Source organism: Mercenaria mercenaria, chromosome 17, assembly GCF_021730395.1.
Source record: "Mercenaria mercenaria strain notata chromosome 17, MADL_Memer_1, whole genome shotgun sequence".
Lineage (NCBI taxonomy): Eukaryota > Metazoa > Mollusca > Bivalvia > Venerida > Veneridae > Mercenaria > Mercenaria mercenaria.
The window spans coordinates 69,535,754-69,560,779 of NC_069377.1; the positions used below are offsets into that span (position 1 = coordinate 69,535,754).

The 25,026-nt window shown below is 37.3% G+C and overlaps 2 protein-coding genes across 2 annotated transcripts; both read left to right on the forward strand.

The window, feature by feature from the left end:
* The first annotated feature begins 598 nt into the window (after positions 1 to 598).
* Positions 599 to 8,532, forward strand: LOC123537027 (uncharacterized). The gene is made up of 3 exons (XM_045320568.2): positions 599 to 744; positions 6,950 to 7,105; positions 8,078 to 8,532. Exons 1-3 carry the CDS (start codon positions 690 to 692, stop codon positions 8,284 to 8,286), a joined length of 420 nt encoding a protein of 139 aa, XP_045176503.2. The 5' UTR covers positions 599 to 689; the 3' UTR covers positions 8,287 to 8,532.
* A 6,246-nt stretch (positions 8,533 to 14,778) lies between these two features.
* Positions 14,779 to 17,045, forward strand: LOC123536776 (uncharacterized). Its single transcript, XM_045320196.2, has 3 exons — positions 14,779 to 14,937; positions 15,896 to 16,051; positions 16,606 to 17,045. Exons 1-3 carry the CDS (start codon positions 14,883 to 14,885, stop codon positions 16,812 to 16,814), a joined length of 420 nt encoding a protein of 139 aa, XP_045176131.2. The 5' UTR covers positions 14,779 to 14,882; the 3' UTR covers positions 16,815 to 17,045.
* Positions 17,046 to 25,026: the final 7,981 nt, after the last annotated feature.

Genomic DNA, 25,026 nt, shown 5'->3' on the forward strand with positions numbered 1-25,026 from the left:
GGCCTAGGATTTGAAACTAGTAGGACGTCATGACGTATGGAGTAAGTTTATATAATTGTTGTAAATAACAGCTATGATATTGTTTAATAAAAGTCAGTAATAATCTATTAAGTTATAATCCTGTATTGATTACTATACTGATCGGTAAAAGTTGATAAAACGACATCAGTTTCATTTACGTAAGTGTCTAGTGAGTGAGATCAGTGCTTCTAAGATGTAGTGCTGTAGAGACTGGTAATTAAACCACTGTGACACTAGTCTTTTTGTTTTGTTTTATTCATTTTTATTTGATTACGCTGCGCTGTGTAGTTTTGGCCATTTCCGGCCAAACTAATCAATCGTAGGCCCAGCGAAATTCGAATTTTGAGACCTGATATCAAATACAGGTCGATGCCTGGATATATTCCAAGTCGTAATAAGGGTATTATGTATAAAAGGGGACCCAGATGTTATTTTGACTGTGTCACGCTTGTCTCACTCTTTCATATCGGTCGGCTAGAGGATATCTATCGTTTTTTTCTCCGTCAATATTGTTATATTTAGCGCGCATCTATTTAACGTTATTGACGTTTATCGTTTGGCGCCTTTTACCGCGACGTCACGTTTTGACGTACTTCCTGTGTACTTGTTTGGATTTGAATTGAGTTGATGTAATATTGTCATCGAAACCGAACCTGCTTTTAGTATTGATGGAGTTTAAATATAACATTCTTTTGGTAGCAATATGTGCAATATTGCATCAAGGTAACCTATATGCTTATTTATTATTACTTTTTTTTAAAACTTATTTAGACTCTCGGATTTATTTTTCTTGGTAAACACGCTTGCAGTTCTGTATAAGGCTAGTTCTCGTCTTGGAACACTTGCACTTTAGCGGTCCCTATAATAATAGTAGTATAATAATGCCTTAAATAAATATTAAAGGTTGAAAGGGGTAACCTTATCTAGAGATGAATATGTTTGGGGGCTGCCGCCCCCACACCCCCGCTTAACCCCACATCCCCAACTTGCTGCGCATGCGCATTGTAAACTTCCGGGGACCGCTAAAGTGCATTCTACCCCTCGTCTTTTGTATTCTTGTCTATTTATTATAACATCTTTAAAAGTAACCTCGCTTTTTAACTCGGTGTCAAATCAACATAGCTAATTTTTTCTCAAAAGTCCCTTTTCTCCACCCACAATGCCCGTCTGAATTGACCATGAAATGACAAACCAGTCTGTCGTCACCGCAGTTTCAGACTGAATTGTTAGACAATTTTGTTGATATGATTCTAATTCAACATGTTGAAGTGTACGTGGTTTTAGTTTTCCTCATTTGGTAAAATTACAATAATAATGTGCAAACAGTAAGCAAATCATTTACAATATTGGAGTTGGTGGTGTGGGTGGTGTGTGAGGAAGAGCGGGGAGAGGGGTCTGTAAATGTGAACTCTCGATGAAGGTTAACGGCAAAAGACACCGCCGTTACGAATGACATGAGATGTTTTAAACAACGGAAATGAGCAGGTTTATTTAATTCAAATGTTCAGGAGTATATGCATATCTATTCGCGAGAAGAGGTGTTAAAACGACTGTGACATAAAGCATTGTTTAATGCAATTTACAGAGATGCACTGTTAGTTAGCGGTTCAAACGGTAAAATACTATAAGAAATATTACCAGCCTATCATATTCTGTTGTTGTTTTTTTTTTGGATTAAGCAAGTGGAGATAATGCGGCAAATTATGTTTTTCCCTATTCGTTGAAGATTGCAGAATAGTATCGTTTGAAGTTTAAGCATGCAAAGATATTTTTCTGATTTGACACTAGACTTACAGTCGTCTTTAGACAGATTATACTACTATTGTCACAATTGCGTTGGTTCTCAAAGTTACTGAAGCTAAAACTAAAATTGCTGGTTTTCGTGAGAAATAATGAAAACAGAAAAAAATGCAGATGTAGAAATTGTGAATGGTATTAACAAGATTTGCGTGGTCATACAGATAGAAATAGTGTATTGTCACTGTATATATCTGTAACTATATAACTTTTGATTTTGAATCTGACTTCGACAAAATTGCAGACAGCGTTTACGAACTTGCCTATATCTGCCCATAGTCTGCGTATATATCTGCCCATAGTCTGCGTATATCTGCCCATAGTCTGCGTATATATCTGCCCATAGTCTGCGTATATATCTGCCCATATTCTGGTATATATTTTTGCCCATAGTCCCGCGTATATATCTGCCCATAGTCTGCGTATATCTGCCCATAGTCTGCGTATATATTTGCCCATAGTCTGCGTATATATCTGCCCATAGTCTGCGTATATCTGCCCATAGTCTGCGTATATATTTGCCCATAGTCTGCGTATATATCTGCCCATAGTCTGCGTATATCTGCCCATAGTCTGCGTATATATCTGCCCATAGTCTGCGTATATATTTGCCCATAGTCTGCGTATATCTCTGCCCATAGTCTGCGTATATATCTGCCCATAGTCTGCGTATATCTGCCCATAGTCTGCGTATATATCTGCCCATAGTCTGCGTATATATCTGCCCATAGTCTGCGTATATATCTGCCCATAGTCTGCGTATATATCTGCCCATAGTCTGCGTATATCTGCCCATAGTCTGCGTATATATCTGCCCATAGTCTGCGTATATATCTGCCCATAGTCTGCGTATATATCTGCCCATAGTCTGCTTATATCTGCCCATAGTTTGCGTATATCTGCCCATAGTCTGCGTATATATCTGCCCATAGTTTGCGTATATCGGGCCCCTAGTCTGCGTATATAAACTGCCCAAAATCTGCGTATATATCTGCCCATAGTTGCGTATATATCTGCCCATAGTCTGCGTAATCTGCCCATAGTCTGCGTATTTTATCTGCCATAGTCTGCGTATATATCTGCCCATAGTCGCGTATAGAAACTGGGACGGGGAACTTAAACCAGCAAGAAATCAACGTTATATCTTTATTTACGTCCCATTCTTGCATACAACATATAATTACAGTGTACAATTACAAATAAACTATTGCAAAGACCATTCTATTAAAGAATTATATGAGACTGCATGTAATATAATTTCTGTACATATCAAATAAAATATTCTAATAAGATACAAATAAGATACATAAGTAACAAGAGCTGTATGTAAGACAGCACGCTCGACTTTTCTCAGTGCTTGACTCTGACTTAGAGCTTTGACAGTAAAAGGGGCATAAATCTGTCAAAATTCTAATCAGAGTTATTTGGGGATGTGTTTCTTATGGTGTAGCCTTTGATAGTAAATAAGTATTTTAAGTTTCAAGTCAATAGCTTTGATAGTAACAGAGATCTTGGACATTATATAAAACTTCAAAAAATTCTAAGTTAAAAAGGGGCATAAATATGTCAAAATTCAAATCAGAGTTATGAGGATTGTTAATCCGGTGTGGACTTTGGTAGTAAAAAATATATATTAAGTTTCAAGTCAAAAGCCTTGATAGTAACAAAGATATTTGACTTTATCAAAAACTTTAACCAAAAACTTCTAAGTTTAAAACGGGCATGAATCTGTCAAAATTCAAGTCAGAGTTATGGGGATTGTTTCTCCTAGTGTAGACTATGATAGTAAATAACTATCTTAAGTTTCAAGTCAAAAGCTTTGATAGTTACAGAGATATTTGACTTTATCAAAAATAGATTTACCAAAAAATTATAAGTTAAAAAGGGGCATAAATCTGTCAAAATTCAAATCAGAGTTATGGGGATTGCTTCTCCTAGTGTAGACTGTGATAGTAAATAACTATTTTAAGTTTCAAGTCAAAAGCTTTGATAGTAACAGAGATATTTGACTTTATCAAAAACTTTAACCAATAAAGTCGAGCTAAAAATTATGTGTAACAAGAAATAATTTAAAAAAGATGGTCGGCGAATTGTAAAAAAGGAAAGAAAATTTATGAATTTTCATCTAACATTCATCTTCATCTAACATTTTTCAAATTGCAAAAAATAAAACCGCACTTTAACCATTTAAATGGTTCTCTTTTAATATTTTGCAAAGGTTTCGTAGGGTTGCAATTTTGTTTCGTTTATCCCTTTGACAAATAATTACAGCAGTAGTTTGATGAAGATTCATGAAGCGGTTCATGAAAGAGGTCATTAAACGTGTTTATATTTTTAGCTAAATTGGTCCCCATCCCCATTTGTAAACAATAGCAGGAGACCTTACGATATTTTTACACATCGGTTTGATAAAAATCCATTACATTTTAGTGGTTTAAGCGAGAAAGGCATATCTACTTTTAGCTAAGTGGTCCCTAATAGGGCCCAAGTTTCCCATATTTAAATAAATTTGGGGAGGACCTTATAATATGCTCCAGAACAAGTATGACAAAGATCACCAAGCTGTTCATGAGACGCTGTATAAAGGCATTTCTAGTTTAGCTCTAGCGCCCCTAAAAGGGGTCAAATGTTCCCCGCTGAACAAAGTTGGCTGCGGGGCCCAATAAAGATGCTACAAATCAAGTTTGATTGAATACATAGGGAAAAAATCAAATTTAAAAGGGTTTTTTTATTTATTATTTTATTTATTTCTAAAATAGGCCAAAATGGTCCCGCTTTTTCAAACGCATATTCGCTATTCATGAATCTTAGGACAATGACGTCACCATAAAAAAGTGACTTTCGGTCAAGCAAAACATACAATTGTAATTATTTCAATATTTCTATTTCATAAGCGAAGTTTGACCGTAGTCATATCACATAGATTAAACTGTATGCAGCGTACCCTTTATTTCAGTGTGGGTGAATTCAGTCATTATATAGCATTTTTATAATAAAACAGATTTCAAACTGAGTTCAATTTTGCATACCTATAAAGAAAAATATTCATATATAATAAATCAGTTAAATAATTTATAACAAATATAGCAAAGCAAACAAGTACTCATTTTAATATGCAATCTGAATAAGTCACAAAAGCAAGAAACTTTTTCATATACAGACGACAATTGTAACAAGGAAAATCTTTTAAAAAGCACTTCTCTACATAAAAGACTCTTATCACACCCTTATTCATGTGATACGCAGACCGTATTCAGCTCTTTCTTTAATTTGATATATGTTGGTATTTGAACAGGTTTTTATCATATTCATTAAACTTACTTATCATTTTGAGATATATCAATATTCTTGCTAAATATACTGAGCCAAAGTCAGCTTTAAAACTGTGAACAGCGTCGTTTAGGATAAACGCTTTGTCTACATTTCACTCAGCGTAGCACAATCAACAGAGTGAAAGAAATTGACACTCTCATCCAATCAGGCAGAGTGTTACATAAATCTTCCATTTTGATAAATTATCTATAATGCGTTATCAAGTAGTTTGATTTGCAAACTGAAGTCACGTGGCATGGGTAACGAAAACGAATTTAGACGCCGTTCGCCGAAAAACCGAGAAGCTGGCATTAATCCGGGCCTTTTACTGGCCTAAAAGCTGCCATAAAACGAAACGGTTACCTTAAAAAACTGAAAGGCAAAAACAACACTAATGTATATCTGGTAAAAAACGGTTTTAAAGAATCAAGTATTATAACAGATCAAATCTGTTGTAAACTGATTAATACCAGCCTCTCGTTAAAACATACTTCTACAACATTTAATCTTGTAAGATTGCAATAAACATGGTTTAATAAACATTGTTTAATATAGCACTTAACTATTAATGTGGTATATACATATCACATTATAAATATATTACAGTTAAAATTAACTAACGTAAACCACAAAGCATCAAATTAAGATTTAGTGAATAATTATACTGTTCAGTGCAAGACCCAATCCCATCCACCAGGGAAAGAACAACACTGCCATGAGTGGCAAAGCCAGGAATGACCGTGACACGTCCACCCCTAACACGACAAAACAAAATCAAGTCCTACTCTGAAAACATACACTCATTTGCTATCCTACATGCAAAATTATAAAGGACTTTAAATAATTCGTTAAATCAAAGTTTATAATTGAAATTTTCAAAATTGGATATAGATCTTCAGTCAAATATGTAATATGAATGAAATTGAAGAGGAGTTTCATTTGGTGTTGATATGTGCACATCACAAGAGTAAATAAAACACATCTGGCACCAGTGTTCTACCGTAGGCAAGTAAGAAGCACGGCGGATCATTTCATGGCATAAAACGTTTACAAGGGAGACTACTGAGAAAATACGAGGTTATAACTTTAACCTCATTCCTTTCCTATTATAATCCTGTGCAAATGTGTGTGAGACTTCTGTGTAATTTTTACATGATTATTTGCCTTTACATACATATATACAAATGTATATAAAATTTTGTATATACGATTTTGCTGGTGTATACATAAAATACATTTATTTATTCATTTATCTATCAAGACATTAAAACGTGTATGAACTGCTAAAAAGAAAACCCTGCTTACATTTGACTTTTTCAAATTCTATTTTTTGTAATTAATGTTAATGAAATCTATGTATCAAACATTCTAACATGGCTCGATTTGATTTCCAGTTAAACAAAGAAGAAAATCAAGCTCTGTATATTCTGCGATAAACAACGGTTGACGCGCGAGAGCATTATGACGTCAATTATGACGTCAAATTGCCGCATGACGTCCGATACATTACTCCTCGCGTAAATGAAGCCCAGCATAATATTTATTAAAATATATCAATGAGCATGTCAGAATGAAAACAATCAAGGCCTTCTTGTGATTTATCGTCTAATTTACCACGGTTCATCGTTCAGATGCTTCAGTATTTAACCACTCGGGCTAACGCCCTCGTGGTTCAATTCCTACGCATCTGAACCCTGAACCGTGGTAAATCAGACAATAAACCACTCGAAGGCCTTGATTATTTGTTAAGTATATATATTTTGAATGTTCAGAAATACGCTTTGTGATTTCTTGACCATATTATTTCGTCTATTTCTAGCTGACTGCTTAGAGTGTTACAGTTGCAATAACCTGTTAGAACCAAAATGTGGCAAGACTTTTGAACTTTCCGGAGAAGAGGCTGCCAGTTACGTTGTGACGTGTCAAGGAGAGAATGTTGCCTGTAAAAAGATTGAGTCCACGGATACACACAAAGGTATGGCAGAGAAAAAGCTTTGACTAACAGCTGGACTGTGTCCGTACTCTGTAATATTTAAGAAATGAAATGATTTTTTAGCGCGATTCATGGATTTGCCGATCCTATTCTGTCGTTCATTTCGCATGAACACCGAAAAAATAGTTTCATTTCATATATTTATATTATATTTAACGAGATGCTATTAGGAATTGCACATATTTTGTGGCATTTAACATTAAAATCAGCTTCCCGGCCATTCTATTCACTAGACGGAACAACTGCAACGTCATCTAAGGAACGTTCTCCCTGACCATACGCGGACGTCGTCAAAACAGCGGTCGGTTATCACTAAGCTGCGATTACGTAACTTTCGCGCATTTCCGTTTGCTGTTCATACGAAATGAACGTCATAATTTTCAATGGAAAAAATAGAGCGAATGTAAATATTTGACTATAAGATTCAGAAGCGCAAATTATATTCTCTTTACATTATTAATTTATACAGCTAAACTTCGGTAGGTCATACAGCAGTTACTAGAGTATACATGCGTAATTCTACTGTAGTATGTACCATCTGAGCAAATTAAGAGAAAGATGGCATTCATTTCTAGTAAGAACGAATACTGTTATGAACATAAACTGTCTACAAGGCCTCCAGGTGGGCCGGAAAGCCATATTTTGCGTTTCGTTTTACTCTCGTAGCATATCATTCACCATAGTTCAAGGTTGTTTAGAATATCATACTATTACATATGTTTTCTCTGTATATATATATGGAGCTGAAAACTTTGTGATTGTGAGGATGGTGCTAAAAGATTTAGAACTGACTGTGTCCAGTAAAAACTTTCGTGCATAAACAAACCTGCGTTTAATTTTGTCCCTACAGGTGCATCCAGAAACATTTTATATAAGGCATGCACAGACGATTAGTATGTCAACATCTAAAAAATTTTCTTAGATATTAAATCCTTGTTTATATATATATTTCAGAAAAGATGCTTGTAACGCGCTCATGTTGGAACACGACGGACGACCAGCTGAAGCCTGATTTTTTTGAGTGCTCGGAAATGGGAAAAAGCATGGCGTGTTATTGTAGGGGTACGAACAACGGGAAACCATGCAACGGAGCACAGCCAGTACTGACTTACATCTCTGTTATGATGACTCTACTTTCAACTATTTTTTATTTCATATTTTGAACACTCATTTGTGTTTAACAAAAATCCAAATTGAACATAAAAAATAGAAATATAAAACACAAACTTACGAGACTGATAGCAGGAACTGCAAGTTCTACATAGAACTGAATGAATTTCAATATTTGTTGTTATATTTGCAATATGTTACATATTTTGACATTAATAACAGATTTTGTACTCAAAATAGCCTAATTCTATATATATTTTTAAATATTTTACCACAATAAACTGTGGTTTCGTTTTGAACTTTGAAATTTGTATCCAGATCAACCGTTTCGAATATGGTTCTTTGAAAGTTCCATTTGTGATATGCTAAAATTTATCAGATCCTTTAGAAGCATAGAACTCAACCAAAACTGCACAATTGGTGTACAAGAGGTAGATCTAAAACGAGAGGCCCCAGATGCCTCAACCAGAATTAATAACGACCACGTAAGGGCAGCCATTTTAGCATAAAACTGCTGTTCCTGTCACTTTTCTCGGGTGTGTTAACAGAGAGATTCTCACGCTCACGTGCTGTTAAAACGCCTTTTTATTTATGGGCGGTAAACGTATTACGGCCCGAAAACGTAATTCAAAAGGAAATGCCGTCAACATGAAAAAACAAACAAACAAACAACTCAGATATTCTCGCCGTTTCATGAAAATTTGAGGACGTTGGGGGATAATATATTCATTTATTAATTGTTGTTTTTTTCGTGTTTTTTATTCCTCGGGCTCGGGCACCAAACAGTCCCTCAGGATTCTGCAGATGTTATAACACGAAAAACATGTGTTATTCCTACATTAATTAAAAACTGTTGTCGAGAAGATGATAATGTAGGGATAACGCATGTTTTTTTCGTGTTATAACATATGCAGAATCCCGAGGGACTGATTGGTACCCGGGCCCGTTAGAGGGATTCTGAAGATGTTATAACACGAAAAAGAACATGCGCTAACGCTATTCTAGCATAAAACGTGTAAAACCCAGGTAAATGAATATATTATCCCTCAACATCATTAAATTTCCATGATGGCCGTTTACTGATGTTGTGAGAACTTGTGGCCTGACCCAATTGCTTATTTTCTTGGCTGTACATGTACATTTTTGATGTTTGTTATTATAAATGTAAATATTAATAAGCAATAAAATATGATTAAGCTAATTTCCATGAAAAGCGCGGTAAAGTCTACGTTGTTTTTTTCACGTTAACCTCATGTCCTTTTGAATTATCCGTTTTGGGACCTTAATACGTTTACGCTTTGCCACGGAACGCGCATATATAAAAAGGTGTTATGACAGCACGTGAGCGCGAGAATCTCTCTGTAAACACACGTTTTCTCTCCTGTTAAAACACCCCGGAACAGTGACAACATCTTTGGTCACTTTCATTTAATAAAGATGACGGTGTCTGCTGAGAACTGCTATCAAGACCTCTTCTCAGTCGTCTGGTAAAATACCCGTGTGATAACTTGTAATACTTGATACATTTAATCTGAATGCAAGTGATTGATTGCGTTAAGATTATTGACGATTCTTTTAGTTCTTCTTGCCAACAATTAAGGTGTGAAAGTAATCTCTCGATCTGTTCCTTTATCTCTATGGGCATTCTTTCTCGTTCGGTGCTATTTTTGGTGGTCGGGACTGGTCCATACCGAGGACGTGACCTTGCATTGTTTAATTTAAATGGCAGCGTCCTGGCTGTTCGTTCTCCTGTAGAGTTCTTCATTGGAGATTTTCTTTGGCCAGTATATACGACAGATTCTCCTGAGACAACCATTGTGGAAGACACTGATTTTCTTCATGTCCCTCTTGGTTACTCTCCAGCACACTGAATCATACAGGAGAACTGGCTTCACAAAACTGGAATAGAGCCTGAGCTTTGTGGTGGGGCTGTATTGCCTTGACTTCCAAATTGGCTTGAGTCCGGCGAAGGAACCTCTGGCTTTGCTGAGCCTGGCTAGTATGTCCTTCTGTGCTGCGTTGTCGTTGCTAATGATACTTCCAAGATACGTGAAGTCACTGAGGGGTGTCGTTTAATGTGATGGATGTTTCATCAGTATTGTTGACGTTCAGGACTTTGGTCTTGGAAGACCTAATGGTAAGCCCCACCTTGTTGGCAAAGTTGTTCAACCTGTTGGTTTTCTGTTGAAGGTTGGTTGCCTTGGTAGACACATCGCCAGGTCATCAGCAAAGTCAAGGTCTTAAAGCCGGGAAAATGGGGTCCACTGGATACCTCTGGGCCTGTCATAGGTCTTCATCATCACCCAATCGATGGTGATTAAGAAGAGGATAGGTGAGATGATACATCCCTGTCGCACGCCAGACTTCAAAAGGAACCATTCTGACAATTGTCCATCGACTATGACACTGCATTTGAAATTCTGGTAGAAGAGTCGTATCAGTGTGACCATCTTTGGAGGTGGGGGTGGGGATTCCGCAGTTCGCTAGAATCTTCCATAGGGTCTCTCGATGTACATTGTCAAATGCCTTCTGAAAATCAATGAAGTTGATGTACACCGGAGTGTTCCACACTATGCATTGCTCTATGATGTTCCTCAGTGTGTATATCTGGTCAATGCACCCTCCACCTCTTCTGAAGCCAGCCTGTTCCCGTCTGAGTATGTTTTCTATGACTTTGTTGATTCTGCCAAGAACTCTACAAAAGTTGGATGGAACTGATAGGAATTGCCACGCCAGTTTTAACAGTTTTGAAGGTCAACTTTCTTGGGGAACTTGACAATCAGGCCTTTGATCCAATCATCGGGGACAGTTTTCTCTTCCGAGTTCTTCTGGAAGAGGTCAGTCAGCAACTTATGGGTTTTAAATGCGCCTTCATTTTCTCATGAAGGGTTTTAAAGTGTCCCAGTAAGCTGTTTGGTTTTCCGTACTCACGCATCTCTCTTTTTGTGCTGCCGTCCCCACTACTAGCTCCTTACTATGCTCTCTTATCATTTCAAGGTTTTTGACCTCCTTGTCTTAGCTCGTAGCCCCCTGAAGAAAAAAGAAAAGATGGTTATTATATCAGTTCCTTTGGGGAAGTATGGAAAAAAAACAAGGTTGTTCTCAAACGGAAGTTCCCTATCAGTGACGACGGAAAAGTGATTCTGTTTCATATAGCTGCCCGAACAAGAGTTTGCATGGGCTGAATTGGTTACTTTACAGCTCGCTTGGTAAATTAAATGAAATGCTTACATGTTAATTAGGTTATACAATAGATACCTGAGCTTCATCTAAAATTTGCGTGAAAAAATATCATCCGTACAACAATGTCGGTGTCAAGATGAGAGTATCGCTTTAAAATGAATGTTTACGAAATAAATAATTTATGAGACTTTTCCGGATACTTTTCGAACACGCCTCGTATATATCATAATGTAGTTTATACCTGATGACAGGAAAATCCATGCCTAATTAACATTTAGAAGACGTTCAGTAGATGATTTATGCATGGTTTATTAAGAACAATATCTCTGCTTATATTAGATTTAGCTGTGGTTCTGCATACATTATCATTTATGAGGTTCAGTGAAATGAATATGATTTTAATGCAGTAACATTGAAATTACTAATTTCACGATCAATTAAAAATACCTTCCTTCGAGCTTACTACAGGTATTGAAAAAACAAGGATATTCTGATTTTTGTTTTACATTAGCTATCATAGCAAATCAGTGTCAGTTCTGAATATGAAAGAATGGGGAACTAATCATATAAAATTTTGAATTACTTCAGGAATTATTCGCATGAACAAAATACAAGGGCCACAATCCGTTGACTTCGTAATTAAAGGACTAAATTATTATACTGTTCTGCTTTGGTGCCCAGCACAACTGAGATTATCCACAGTTGAAAGGAACATATTTATTACGTGACTGTTCTGTCTGCACCAGGTTACATTTAGAACAGTCTGCACATGTTCTAAACATTCCGGAACACTACTCTTTTTCATTCCATTGACATAGAGTGAGTACAGAATGTTCGGAGTAATCTTTGGAATATGGTCCAGGTCTGTGCGTGCTTATATGTGAGGACCATAGAACGACGAGTCAGTTTATTAAGTTGTTCATTTTTTTAATTGTTTTCATTTTATATTATCAATAGAGTTTATTATTAAATCTATATTTATAGTCCTTTCCATTGGCCTAGATGTAGTCACATGATCAATTATAAAAACTCGTATTGACTCGAAGGCGGAGCCAAAAACACGTATTGACCTGCAGCTGTGACGTCATCACGGTTTGACGTCAAAACAGTGCGACGTTGTACACAATTTACCACGAAAAGTGACCAAAGGCTGCAGATACTTGTATTTAATGTTTATACTTATGAGTAGGTTGGATTTAATAATAAAACAAGTGTTGCCTTTTAAGTTCGGTCGATATGTGGATTTATCGACCTGATAAAAGCGATATCGACCGAGGGCTGCGATAAATCCACATATCGATCTCACCAAAAGGCAATAATTGTATAATATCTTTCTCGTTTTTAATTGACTCCATACTCGGCCATCTCTGTAACTCCATATTACACCTCGCGTTCTTAGCTAAACATCTCAGGTTGCGTCTTAATATGCATGCATCTTGCACAGTTTGGTGAACTATATACCAAAATATCTTTTACGAAAAACGTATTCTAATAAACAAAAGTCCCTACGCATACCAGCAACACTAATATAATGTTTTTCAAAAGATGCAGGCGAAGAAAACGATTCTTGATGTATATAAAATGTGGTCGCTTAACTTATCGGCGTTATTCATCAAAACGTTTTGACCTTTTCATCAACGTTATAATTTATCCTCAGCTGTCCAGTCCAGGTCATTTGCCAATGAACCTAGCCGCTGATGACATATATTTGTACTCAATGTTGTTATAATTTATACGTTGCTGATTATAACTATAAATGTATCACTTGGATATTCAAACATATTTTAGTTTTTAGAGCGAAAATTCAAACACCGTTGCGTTCGTTGCGTTATGATCTGTTTATCTTTTGTTTGTTTTGGGTTTAACGCCGTTTTTCAACTGTATTTCACCTATCTAACGGCGGACAGTTTACCTCACGAGTGTTCCTGGATTCTGTGCCAATACAAACCTGTTCTCCGCAAGTAACTGCCAACTTCCCCACTCGAACCAGCGGTGGAGGACGAATGATTTGTCGTCACGGAGAACATACGCCATCTGTTAATAAACGTTATGCTTTTGATTTCGAAACATAGCGAGGCTGTCAGTAGAAGGTTTTATTTTTCTAAAATATGACATTTCCGTTTGCGGCAAAGAAATATAATAATATACACTAATGGTTTTAATGTAAGGAAATTTGTAAACCTTGATGATCTGACAAGCTTACGCTTTTACCATTGTGTTTTGGCGAAAGTAGACGACTAAAAATACGTTTTGACTAAAAACTTGAAAAAAGTAAAAGGTACAAGACCCTTGTATTGCTTCTATTGTTGATAAGACTATCATAATATATACTGGCAAAATAGATTTCTATCTTTATCATCTATTTGTTACATTTTATTCTGTTTTATTTCATTATCTACTTTTTTTTTCGTAAAATGTACAACAGATTGTCGACGGTATCAGTAAATTCCCATAATGAAATTTAAACAATATATATTTCTGTGTCCAGACATTCTGCGCGATTAGACAACATAGCTGCCGCGCTAATTCCTTTAGAATAATAAGACGAGATTGACCATACAGTATCGTGTTGTGCGCCACTGTATTGGCGATGTACATTCATTTGTTTATTGAACTGAAGTACTAGTATATAATACTTAAGTGTTCTCTCGCTTTAAAGTTTCCGAGGAAAGCATATTTGACAAAACATTGCGTTATAGACAAGACTTCGTGTCATACATTATTATGTTTTTTTCTTAAACAATTTATTTCTTTTTGCAAAATCTGTTCGATCTGGATTAAATTTCACAAAATTGAAGCAAATAACTTTTTGGAGAACAAAGAAAGTAGAAACTTATAATCTATCTAAAAGTGAGTGTGAAGTTTCTACTTTTCTCTATTTTATTTACTTAGAGAATTGATGATTTTTGAAACAGACACAGGCCAGTACATATCCCACACTCGTAAAAATACTTAATTTTAGATAACTTTTTTGTCTATACCTTAAGCACATTTCGCAAAAGAAAACTTTAATGTCGATATCTTCACCTTTATAATATAAATTGGGATTGAATAACATATATGTTAGGAGTATTCGCGCATCCGATGAGGTATATAAGAAGTAAGTTTATATATATTGTTGTAAATAACAGCTATGATATAGTTTATAAAAGTCAGTAATAATATATTAAATTATAATCCTGTATTGATTACTAAATTGATCGGTAAAAATTGATAAAACGACATCAGTTTCATTTATGTAAAGGAGTCTAGTGGATGAGATCAATGCTTCTAAGAGGTAGATTTTTTTCCCAAATGTTTAACTGAAAGGACTTAAATTAGATTCAATCCGACAAATGCTAATAGGACTGGTAATTAAACCACTGTGACAAGCAGGCCTGTGTCACGCTTGTCTCACTCGTTCATATCGGTCGGCTGGAGGATATCTATCGTTTTTCTCCGTCCATATCGTAGCGTCTAGAAAAAAATGGAGTTTAAATACAACATTCTTTTTGTAGCAATATGTGCAATATTGCATCAAGGTAATCTACATGCTTATTTATTTATTTTTTAAAAACTTGTTTAGACTCTCAGATTTCTTTTTCTTGGTAAACACGCTTGCAGTTCTGTATAAGGCTAGTTCTCGTCTTTTGTATTCTTGTCTGCTGTTTATTATAACACCTTTAAAAGTAAAATGGTAGATACATCCCTTTTTAACTCGGTGTCAAATCAACAAGGCTAGATTTTTCTCAAAAGTCCCTTTTCTCCACCCACAATGCCCGTCTGAATTGACCTTGAAATGACAAACCAGTCTGTCGTCACCGCAGTTTCAGACTGAATTGTTAAACAATTTTGTTGATATGATTCTAATTCAACAAATAAAGATGTACGTGGTTATTGGTTTAAACACATTGATTTTCTGTTTTCCTCTGTTGGTAAAATTACAATAATAATGTACAAACAGTAAGCAAATCATTTACAAAATTGGAGTTGGTGCTGCGGGTGGGGATGTGAGGAAGAGCGGGGAGAGGGTTCTGTAAATGTGGACTCTCGATGAAGGTTAACAGCAAAAGACACCGCCATTACGAATGACATGAGATGTTTTAAACAACGGAAGTGAGACAGGTTTATATAGTGCATATGTTCAGGAGTATATGCATATCTTATCACGATGCATGAAGAGATGTTAAAACGACTGTATTGTGGTTTAATTGATATAAAGCATTGTTTTAATGCACTTTACAGAGATGATGCACTGTTAGCGATTCAAACGCTAAAATGTTGCGTACTATAAGAAATATACATTTATTTATTTATTCATTTATTTATCAAGACGGTAAAACGTGTATGAACTGCGAACCATTTACTTTTGACTTTTTCAAATTCTAGTTTTTGTAACTAATGTTAATGAAATCAATGTATCAAACAGTATATATATATTTTGAATGTTTTAAAATACGCTTTGTGATTTCTTGACCATGTTATTTCGCCTATTTCTAGCTGACTGCTTAAAGTGTTACAGTTGCAATAGTCTGTTAGAACCAAAATGTGGCAAGACTTTCGAACTTTCTGGAAAAGAGGCTGCCAGTTACGTTGTGAAGTGTCAAGGAGAGAATGTTGCCTGTAGAAAGATTGAATCTACGGATGCACACAAAGGTATAGTAGAGAAAATGCTTTGAATAACAGCTGAACTGCATCAGTACTCAGTAATATTTGACTATAAGATTCAGAAGCGCAAATTTATTCACTTTACATTATTAGTTTATACAGCTAAACTTCGGTAGGTCTTATAGCAGTTATACTAGAGTAAATGTGCGTAATTCTACTGTAGTATGTACCGTCTGAGCAAAATAAGAATAAAATGGCATTTATTTCTAGTAAGAACGAATACTGTAATGAACATAAACTGTCTACAAGGCCTACAGGTGGACCGGAAAGCCATATTTTGCGTTTGTTTTACTTTTTTTACATGTTTTCTCATTTGTGGAATATAAATGGAGCGGAAAACGTTTTGATACTGAGGATGGTGCTAAAAGATTTAGAACTGTGTCCAGTAAAATCTTTCTAATTTTGCCCCTACAGGTGCATCCAGAAACATCAACATTTTATATAAGGAATACAAAATGTACACTGAAGATTAGTTCTCCACCATCTAAAAAACTTCTTAGATATTAAATCCTTGTTAATACAGTACATTTCTTATATTTCAGAAAAGATGCTTGTAACGCGCTCATGTTGGAACACGACGGACGACCAGCTGAAGCAGGATTTTTTTGAGTGCTCGAACATGGGAAAAGGCATGGCGTGTTACTGCAAGGGTACGGACCACGGGAAACCATGCAACGGAGCACAACCAGTACTGACCTACATCTCAATTATGATGACTCTACTTTCAACTACTTTCTATTTCATATTTTGAATATTCATTTATATTTAACAAAAATCCAAGTGAAACATAGTTAAAATAGAAATATGAAACACAATCTTGTAAGACTGATAGCTGGAATCGCAAGTTTTACATAGAACTGAATGAATTTCAATATTGTTGTTATATTTGTAATATTTGTAGTATTTTACATAGTTTGACATTGATATAACAGACTTTGTACTCAAGATTATTATAATTTTTGAAATATTTTACAACAATGAACTGTGGTTTTGTTTTGAACTTTGAAATTTGTACTCAGATCAACCCTTTCCAATATGGTTCTTTGAAAGTTCCATTTGTGGTTTGCTAAAATCCTTTAGAAGCATAGAACTCAACCAAAAAACAGCAAAATTGGTGTACAAGAGGTAGATCTAAGACGAGAGGCCCCACATGCCTCAACCAGAATTAATAACGACCATTAAGGGCAGCCATTTTAGCATAAAACTACTTTTTATCACTTTACTTTTCTCCGGTGTGTTAACAGAGAGATTCTCGCGCTCACGTGCTGTTAAAACACCTTTTTATATATACACATTCTGCAGCGAAGCGTAAACGTATTACGGCCCGAAAACGGATAATTCAAAAGGAAATGACGTCAACGTGAAAAAAACTCAGATATTCCCGGGCATTTCAACTTCGCCAACAAGGCGGGGCTTACCATCAGCTCTTCTAAGACCAAAGTCCTGAGCGTCAACAGTACTGATGAAACCTCAATCACTGTAAACGACGCCCATCTTTAACAGTTCAGTGACTTCACGTATCTTGCAAGTGTCATTAGCAACGACAACACTGCACAAAAGGACATACATTAAAAAAGTAGAAAACCACAGGTCGCCCAACACGACGTAAACGAAAATGTTGCAGGCTCGATTTGAAGGTTCCATGTGCACCGTCGTATGAATACAACTGTGTATATTCTAGATTAAGTTTTGTACTTGTAACATGTGTAAATATTGAGTTCTGCTCAACCCGGGACTAGAGGGTGTGGACGGTAGCATGCTTTTCCACTACTGTCTATGAACAGGCTCAATCAAACCAAGCCTGCGGCATTTTCGTGTTGAGCGACTTGTGGAGTTTCCACTTTTTTTATTTGATTGAGCCTGTTCATGGACGGTAGTGGAAATGCAAGCTACCGTCCACGCCCTGTAGCTCCGGGTTGAGCAGAACTCAACATTTACAAATGTATAAATACAGGATATAATTTAGAGACTTCCACAGATGTATTCATACGACGGTACACATTTATTTATTTATTTATTACGGCGCACCAACACAGTATAGGTTATATGGCGCCAAACAGGACTACAAATTTTGGTTTCACGTCTCATTTAAATCGAAATAAATCATGAGATATGGAATAAAAATTTGCATACCTGCTGGAATCACAGAGTTATAGCAAAACCAAGTGTTAAGACCCTATTAGTCGCCTCTTACGATCATGCAATGGTAAGGCTGTGGTTCCAATTCTTTTCATACACAGATCGTCCCAGAACCACATGGGGTGGCGGTACACATGGAACCTTCAATGATGTACATGTACATAGTGCAGCCATGCTCAGCAAAGCCAAAGGTTCCTCCACTAGACTCAAGCAAATTTGGAAGTCAAGGTAATACAGCACCACCACAAAGCTCAGGAAACAAGGGCGCCCAAAAAACATGGAGACCCACCATCACACAAGAGTTGAAAGAGGTGGGGCGAGGCACAACACGCTGACAGGTGGAGATGTTGACGCCTTATGTCCCGTTCCGGACGAAGAGGATTAAGTAAGTTAAGTACTTTGCAAACACTAAGATACCGACATGACTACTGCCATTTAGTCACATTACTTTGCTAGATTACGAGAACTAAAATACTGATATAGCACTATATGCAGGGATGAGAGAGAAAGTCCATAGAGATAAAGGAACAGATCGAGAGATTACTTTCACACCTTAATTGCTGGCAAGAAGAACTAAAAGAATCGTCAATAATCTTAACGCAATCAATCACTTGCATTCAGATTAAATGTATCAAGTATTGCAAGTTATCACACGGGTATTTTACCAGACGACTGAGAAGAGGTCTTGATAGCAGTTCTCAGCAGACACCGTCATCTTTATTAAATGCAAGTGACCAAACATGAGTACTTATCACACACTTGTTGAAATAAACGTCATTTATGATAAACACTTGAAACGTACACAGTAGGGTATTCACAGAAAATGATTATCATCTTCAAATCAGAATTATAATTGTCTGGAAGCAATTAAAATCAGTGTGACCATTTTTGGGGGTGGGGGGGGGGGGGGGGGGGGGGGGTGGGGGGGAGGAGTATTCCGTAGTTCGCTAGAATCTTCCATAAAGGGTCTCTCGATGTGCATTGTCAAATACCTTCTGAAAATCAAGGAAGTTGGTGTGCATCGGAGTGTTCCACTCTATGCATTGCTCTATGATGTTCCTCAGTGTGAATATTTGGTCAATGCACCCTCCACCTCTTCTGAAGCCAGCCCGTTCCTGTCTAAGTATGTTTTCTATGACTTTGTTCATTCTGCCAGAAGAACTCTACAAAAAATGGATGAACATAGGAGGCGTTATGCCACGCCAATTTTCAAAGGGTTGAAGGTCACTTTTCCTGGGGAGCTTGACAATCGGCCTATGGTTCAAAATCGGGGAAAAATTTCCTCTTCCGATCTTGAAAGGGAGGGCAGCAGCTTACAGGAGGTGTTGATGTCGGCCTTCATCTTTTCTGCATGAATGGAGTCGTTACCAGCTGATTTCCCTTCTTCTCGCTTTGATTTCAGCTCTGGTTTCGCTCGGTTGTCGGGTTTGGTATCGATGTTTTAGGATTTCCGTTTTACAGACGGGAGCTCAGGTGGATCATCTGAGTCCGGTCGGTTCAGTACCACCTGAAAATGTTGTACCTATCTTGCCGCTTTCTCCTGCTAAGAGGAAAGATTGTTGCCTTGTTGACTGGCATGGAGTGGTTTGATTATATACAAGTAAGCTGTTTGGTTATCCTGTACACCACGCTCTTCTATTCTCTTTGTGCTGCCTGCTCCGCCTCATCAGCTAGCTCTCTTATCATTTCGAGTGCTTCTCTTGACTTCATTGTCCTTAGCTTTGTATGCCTCCTGTGCTCTGCTGTGGAGTCTTGGAGACTTGGTTTCCAGCATTTTAGCTTTCGGAACCTTCACTTATATGTCTTTTGTCATGTTCCTGGTGCTATCCACTCCTTATTCTGTCTTTTTGTGTATCCCAAGATGGCTGTTCATGTCTCTACCAAGGTCTTCTTTATGTTCTCCCATTTGGTGATAGGATCGGATTCCATACTCTCCAGAGCAGCGAAGCGGTTTCTAAGCTCAATGGTGAACTCCTTGACGTTTGTAAATCTTAGCCTGTTTGTTTTCAGGCGCTTCCTGGTTTGGGTATATAGGTCAGTCCGTCGTAGCTCAGTCTGATTTTGGCAGTGAGCAGGTAGTGATCGCTGTGGTCATTTGCACCTCGATGACGTCTCTAAGCGATGTTCATCCACTTGCCTCCGAGATGACCCTAGCCAATTTGGGTTTCGGTGGTACTGCAGGCACTTCCGGTAAATTATTTGATACTTGTGTGTGTGTGTGTGTGTGTGTGTGTGTGTGTGTGTTGTGGGGGGTGCGGGGGAAGAGATGGTCCCTCCTATCCTTGTTTTCCAGACAAAAATAATGAGACGTTCCCCGTTATCATTCATAGTTTCACAGCTGTGATTGCCCATAACACATTCCCTTTCTGAATTCTCGGAACCGACTTTGGCGTTCATGTCTCCGAAAAACAGTAGCATGTCATGCTAGGGAGTTTTGGAGACTGTATATTGCAACTTCATACCAGTCATTCTTGTCTTCCTCTTTCGCCTCATTTGTTGTTGCGTAACACTTTATAACAGTTTGCAGTGCCAGGAGTTGAAGCCGGCTCTGATAAATGCTCTCGTCAAGCGGTTCGCAAATTATAAAAGAGTATGGGTGGTTGTTTCTTGGCTACTATGTATATGCTTGTCGTCATGCCAGAGTGTAGGATGACCGACCCTCTGCTGGTGATTTGTTGACTAAATGACAGTAGTCATGCAGGTATCTTAGTGTTGAAATGAGGCGTCCAGTATTCCAGTAGAGATCGCCTGTTGTCCCGTATCCGTATTAGAGTCTTACAATGTCCAGATACTTCTCACATATCATAGAGTGTCTCCGACCCTACCGACACGGAAGAAATGTGTTTCAATTACATAACTACTTCTGTATTCTCGGCATTAGTGGAGTTCAGTTCGCCTGATGATTTGTGTCAAAGTGTAAGCATGACCACTGCTTCAGTTGTTTTACGCACCAACAAATATTGTAGAAAATGTATATAAGAAAATCAATAGCAACCGTTATCCAAAGTGATGGGACAATAAGTAACAATTTCCTTTACTGTAACAGTTCTTTTTTCGTAGGGTAATCTCTGTCTATAAACATGTTTTGCTTTTTTCTCTTGGCTGCGAATGATTGCAATATTTTGAAATTGTGACGCTATCAGCTAATGTGTTGCTATCAGGACAGATTTTAACAAGCGTAATGGTAAAAAAAGGGAATATAGAAATATTTCAAAATTAATCCAATTTGCAGACGGCTTGAATATGTAACGTAATAAGACGTCCGATTCATTAGGATGAAAACTGTTCATTAATAAGGAAGATAAAATATTAAACAGCTACGACAAGTTCCGACATAAAATACAGCAATAAATAATTCTTATGATACTTAGCATACCAAAATTTAGTAAGTAAATGTGATTATAACGTCGGATATTTCCCGGATGACTTAATCTGCTATGTAACATCTGCACACAATCTTTTTTAATCTGTTATTTACAGTAAAATCTTGCATGATCTGCTGTTGAACGTAACTTCTACTTTCTCGGAAGTTGTGTGCTGTGTGTTTTACTTGAAACCCTTCCACCTTTCAGCCTCCGCCGCTGACTAGCCTTCTGGTGAAAAAAAGAAGCCGGGTGCGTTAAGTCTTTCCCTGCAGTACATAGGGCCCCTCTGCAGACAAGCCGTTTCAGTGCCTCCAAGCTGGCGAAACAGTAACTGAGCACCTTGCGGCCCGGCAGAACTGAGGGGATCGGAGGAGATTGCCCCAGATTGTGGGTCCAGGCCCACCGGTATGTGGGCACGCCCTGATGGTTTTATGGACAGACCCCCGCTATTGGGACAATAGCCCCTGTGGTTCCAGGGTAGGGTATGAACTCGGAACCCCCGTGAGGACCCAAAAGAAACTAGGACGTTGAAGACAGAGGTGTTGCGCCATTGGCACTCTCTTAACGAACTACAACACCATGCAATATCGCAAGGACTACAATGCGTATGAAGAAAAGAACATAACTTCTGTCGATCTGCCGTTTACATTTAAATTCTTACTCGATCAGCCGTTTTAACATAACGTCTTGCCGATTTTTCCGTTTAACATAATTCTTGGGTCGAGTCTGCCGTTTAACCAACGTCTTACCGATCTGCCGTTTAACCCAAACTTCCTCCTCGATCTGCCGTTTAACATAACTTCTTACTCGATCTGCCGTTTAACATAACGTCTTGCACGATCTGCCGTTTAACATAACTTCTTACTCGATCTGCCGTTTAACATAACTTCTTACTCGATCAGCCGTTTAACATAACGTCTTGCACGATCTGCCGTTTAACATAACTTCTTGCTCGATCTTCCGTTTAACATAACGTCTTACTCGAACTGCCGTTTAACAAAACTTCTTACTCGATCTGCCGTTTAACATAACTTCGTACTCGATATGCTGTTGAACATAACTTCTTACTCGATCTGCCGTTAATATAACTTCTAGCTCGATCTGTTGTCAACATAACTTCTTACACCACTGCGTTAACATAACATCTTGCTCGATCTGGCAGTTTAACATAGCTTCTACTCATTGCTGTTTTACATAACTTCTACCGATATGCTGTTGAACATAACTTCTTACTCGATCTGTCTTTAATATAACTTCTTGCTCGATCTGTTGTTTAACATAACTTCTTACTCGATCTGCCGTTTAACACAACGTCTTACTCCATTGCGTTAACATCAAGTTTTCACTATTCTGATGTTTAAATAATGGAAAATTTTTAATTTTCTGTTAATTCTATAAGTCTGTCTACAAGGGAAACAAGTATTCTTTTCAATGTAAACCGAGCTGCAGCACGTGTTCCTGTCAGAAAATTACAGTACCGGAATCAGTATAGAAAATGCCTTACATATATCGGATTATGTGCATATTGGTATGTCAAGGGAAAGGAAAATGAATTTTTATACGTGTTTCTTGTTACATGTTGGATTAAAATTATTACATTTTGTGACAGTTCCACTTACGACGTTGTTGAGCTATTGGTGTACTAGTACATTGTAGTTTCAAAAACTGGTCTGCATATGAGTTTGAAATCTTTCTTAATCTACTTATTGGTAATAGTACGTTAAAAGGACAAGTGCAGCAACATGAACTATTGCAACAGAATCAGAACAACACACGAACCATTGAAGTGGAAAGCTTAACACATAAACTATTGCAACAGAAGACAGGACACATGAACCATTGCCATGGGAAGTTTAACACATAAACTATTGCAACAGAAGACAGGATACATGAACCATTGTCATGGAAAGCTTAACAATAGTATTGCACGAAACAGTCAACTGAACCATTGCCATGGGAAGTTTAAACATAAACTATTGCAACAGAGACTGACCATGAACCAGTGCAAGGAAGCTTAAAACATAAACTATTGCAACGGAAAACAGGACACAAGAACCATTGCAATAGAAAGCTTAACATATACACTACTGCACAAGAAGACAGGACACATGAACCTTGCAATGAAAAAGCTTAACACAAAACTATTGCAAAGAAGACGGACACGGGGCCCTTACAGAGGAGCCCTACACATGAACTGCTGCAACAGAGTAAGAACACATGAACCATTGCAGTAGAATGCCTAACACATAAACTATTGCAACAGAAGACAGGACAACAGAACTATTGCAATGAAAAGCTTAACACATAAACTATTGCAACAGAAGACAGGACACACATACCATTGCAATGGAAAGCTTAACACATAAACTATGCAACAGAAAACAGGACACATGAACAATTTTAGAAGAAATAATAAAGCATGAACCACTACAACAGAAAACGGGAAAGGTCAAACATTGTAGTCGAAAATATATCACATGATCTATTGCAATTGAAGACAGGGCACATTAACTATCGCAGTGGAAAGCTTAACACATAAACTACTGTAAACAAGGCGCAGGAACCATTGTAGAGGAAAGCTAAACACACATACCATTAAAACAAAACAGGACGCAGGAATCCTTGCAGAGGAAAGCATAATACATAAACTATTGTAACATAGGACCGCGCGCAGTAATCATTGTAGTGGGAAGTTTAACACACTAACCATTACAACAAGACAGGACACAGGAACCATTGCAGAGGAAAGCATAAAACTTTTACATAAACATTGTAAAATAAACACTTATTGCAGTTTAAAAGGGATAACAATGTACCACGCAATAAAGACGGGTTCGTAAACCCTGCGTAGAATGCTTTTAGAGACACCGTATTTGGTTATAAAAACATATAACATTTGACCAAGTAGAAACTGTATGAGGCAAGAGCAATAGCAGTAAAAGATTACATAGGGACCAATGACATTAGTACCTGTGCAGTAAAAGTCATGACACAAAACCCAGTGCAGCGTATTAGACATAAAAATATGATACAGTATCTTGCGAAGAGACTGCTACATTGACTATGAAAGGAGACTGAACAAGTACCCGTGCGAAGAGACTTTACACAAAAGCCCTTGCGGAAGAAGATATAACACAAGTACCAGTGCAGTAGAAAACATTTCATAAAAACCAGTGCAGTAGAAAACATGACGCAAGTACCATTGCAGAAGAAGATATGACGCAAGTACCATTGCAGATGAAGACATGACACAAGCACGGGTGCAGAAGCAGATATGACACAAGTATCATTGAAGAAGAAGACATGACACAATATCAGTGAAGCAGAGACATGATATATGTATCAGTACCAAAAGACCAAAAGCAGATCAGAGCAGCAGAAGACGTGACACAAGATGCAGTTGAGTAGAAGACATGATACATGTTCTAGTGTAGTAGGACCCATGACAAAAGTACTAGT

What these genes read in the sequence shown, in the direction of transcription:
- LOC123537027 (XM_045320568.2), top strand. Translation starts at nt 690, where the DNA reads ATGGAGTTTAAATATAACATTCTTTTGGTAGCAATATGTGCAATATTG. An exon ending in ATGTGCAATATTGCATCAAG is followed by an intron (nt 745 to 6,949) that starts GTAACCTATATG and finishes GTCTATTTCTAG; the next exon opens with CTGACTGCTTAGAGTGTTAC. An exon ending in GTCCACGGATACACACAAAG is followed by an intron (nt 7,106 to 8,077) that starts GTATGGCAGAGA and finishes TATATATTTCAG; the next exon opens with AAAAGATGCTTGTAACGCGC.
- LOC123536776 (XM_045320196.2), top strand. Translation starts at nt 14,883, where the DNA reads ATGGAGTTTAAATACAACATTCTTTTTGTAGCAATATGTGCAATATTG. An exon ending in ATGTGCAATATTGCATCAAG is followed by an intron (nt 14,938 to 15,895) that starts GTAATCTACATG and finishes GCCTATTTCTAG; the next exon opens with CTGACTGCTTAAAGTGTTAC. An exon ending in ATCTACGGATGCACACAAAG is followed by an intron (nt 16,052 to 16,605) that starts GTATAGTAGAGA and finishes CTTATATTTCAG; the next exon opens with AAAAGATGCTTGTAACGCGC.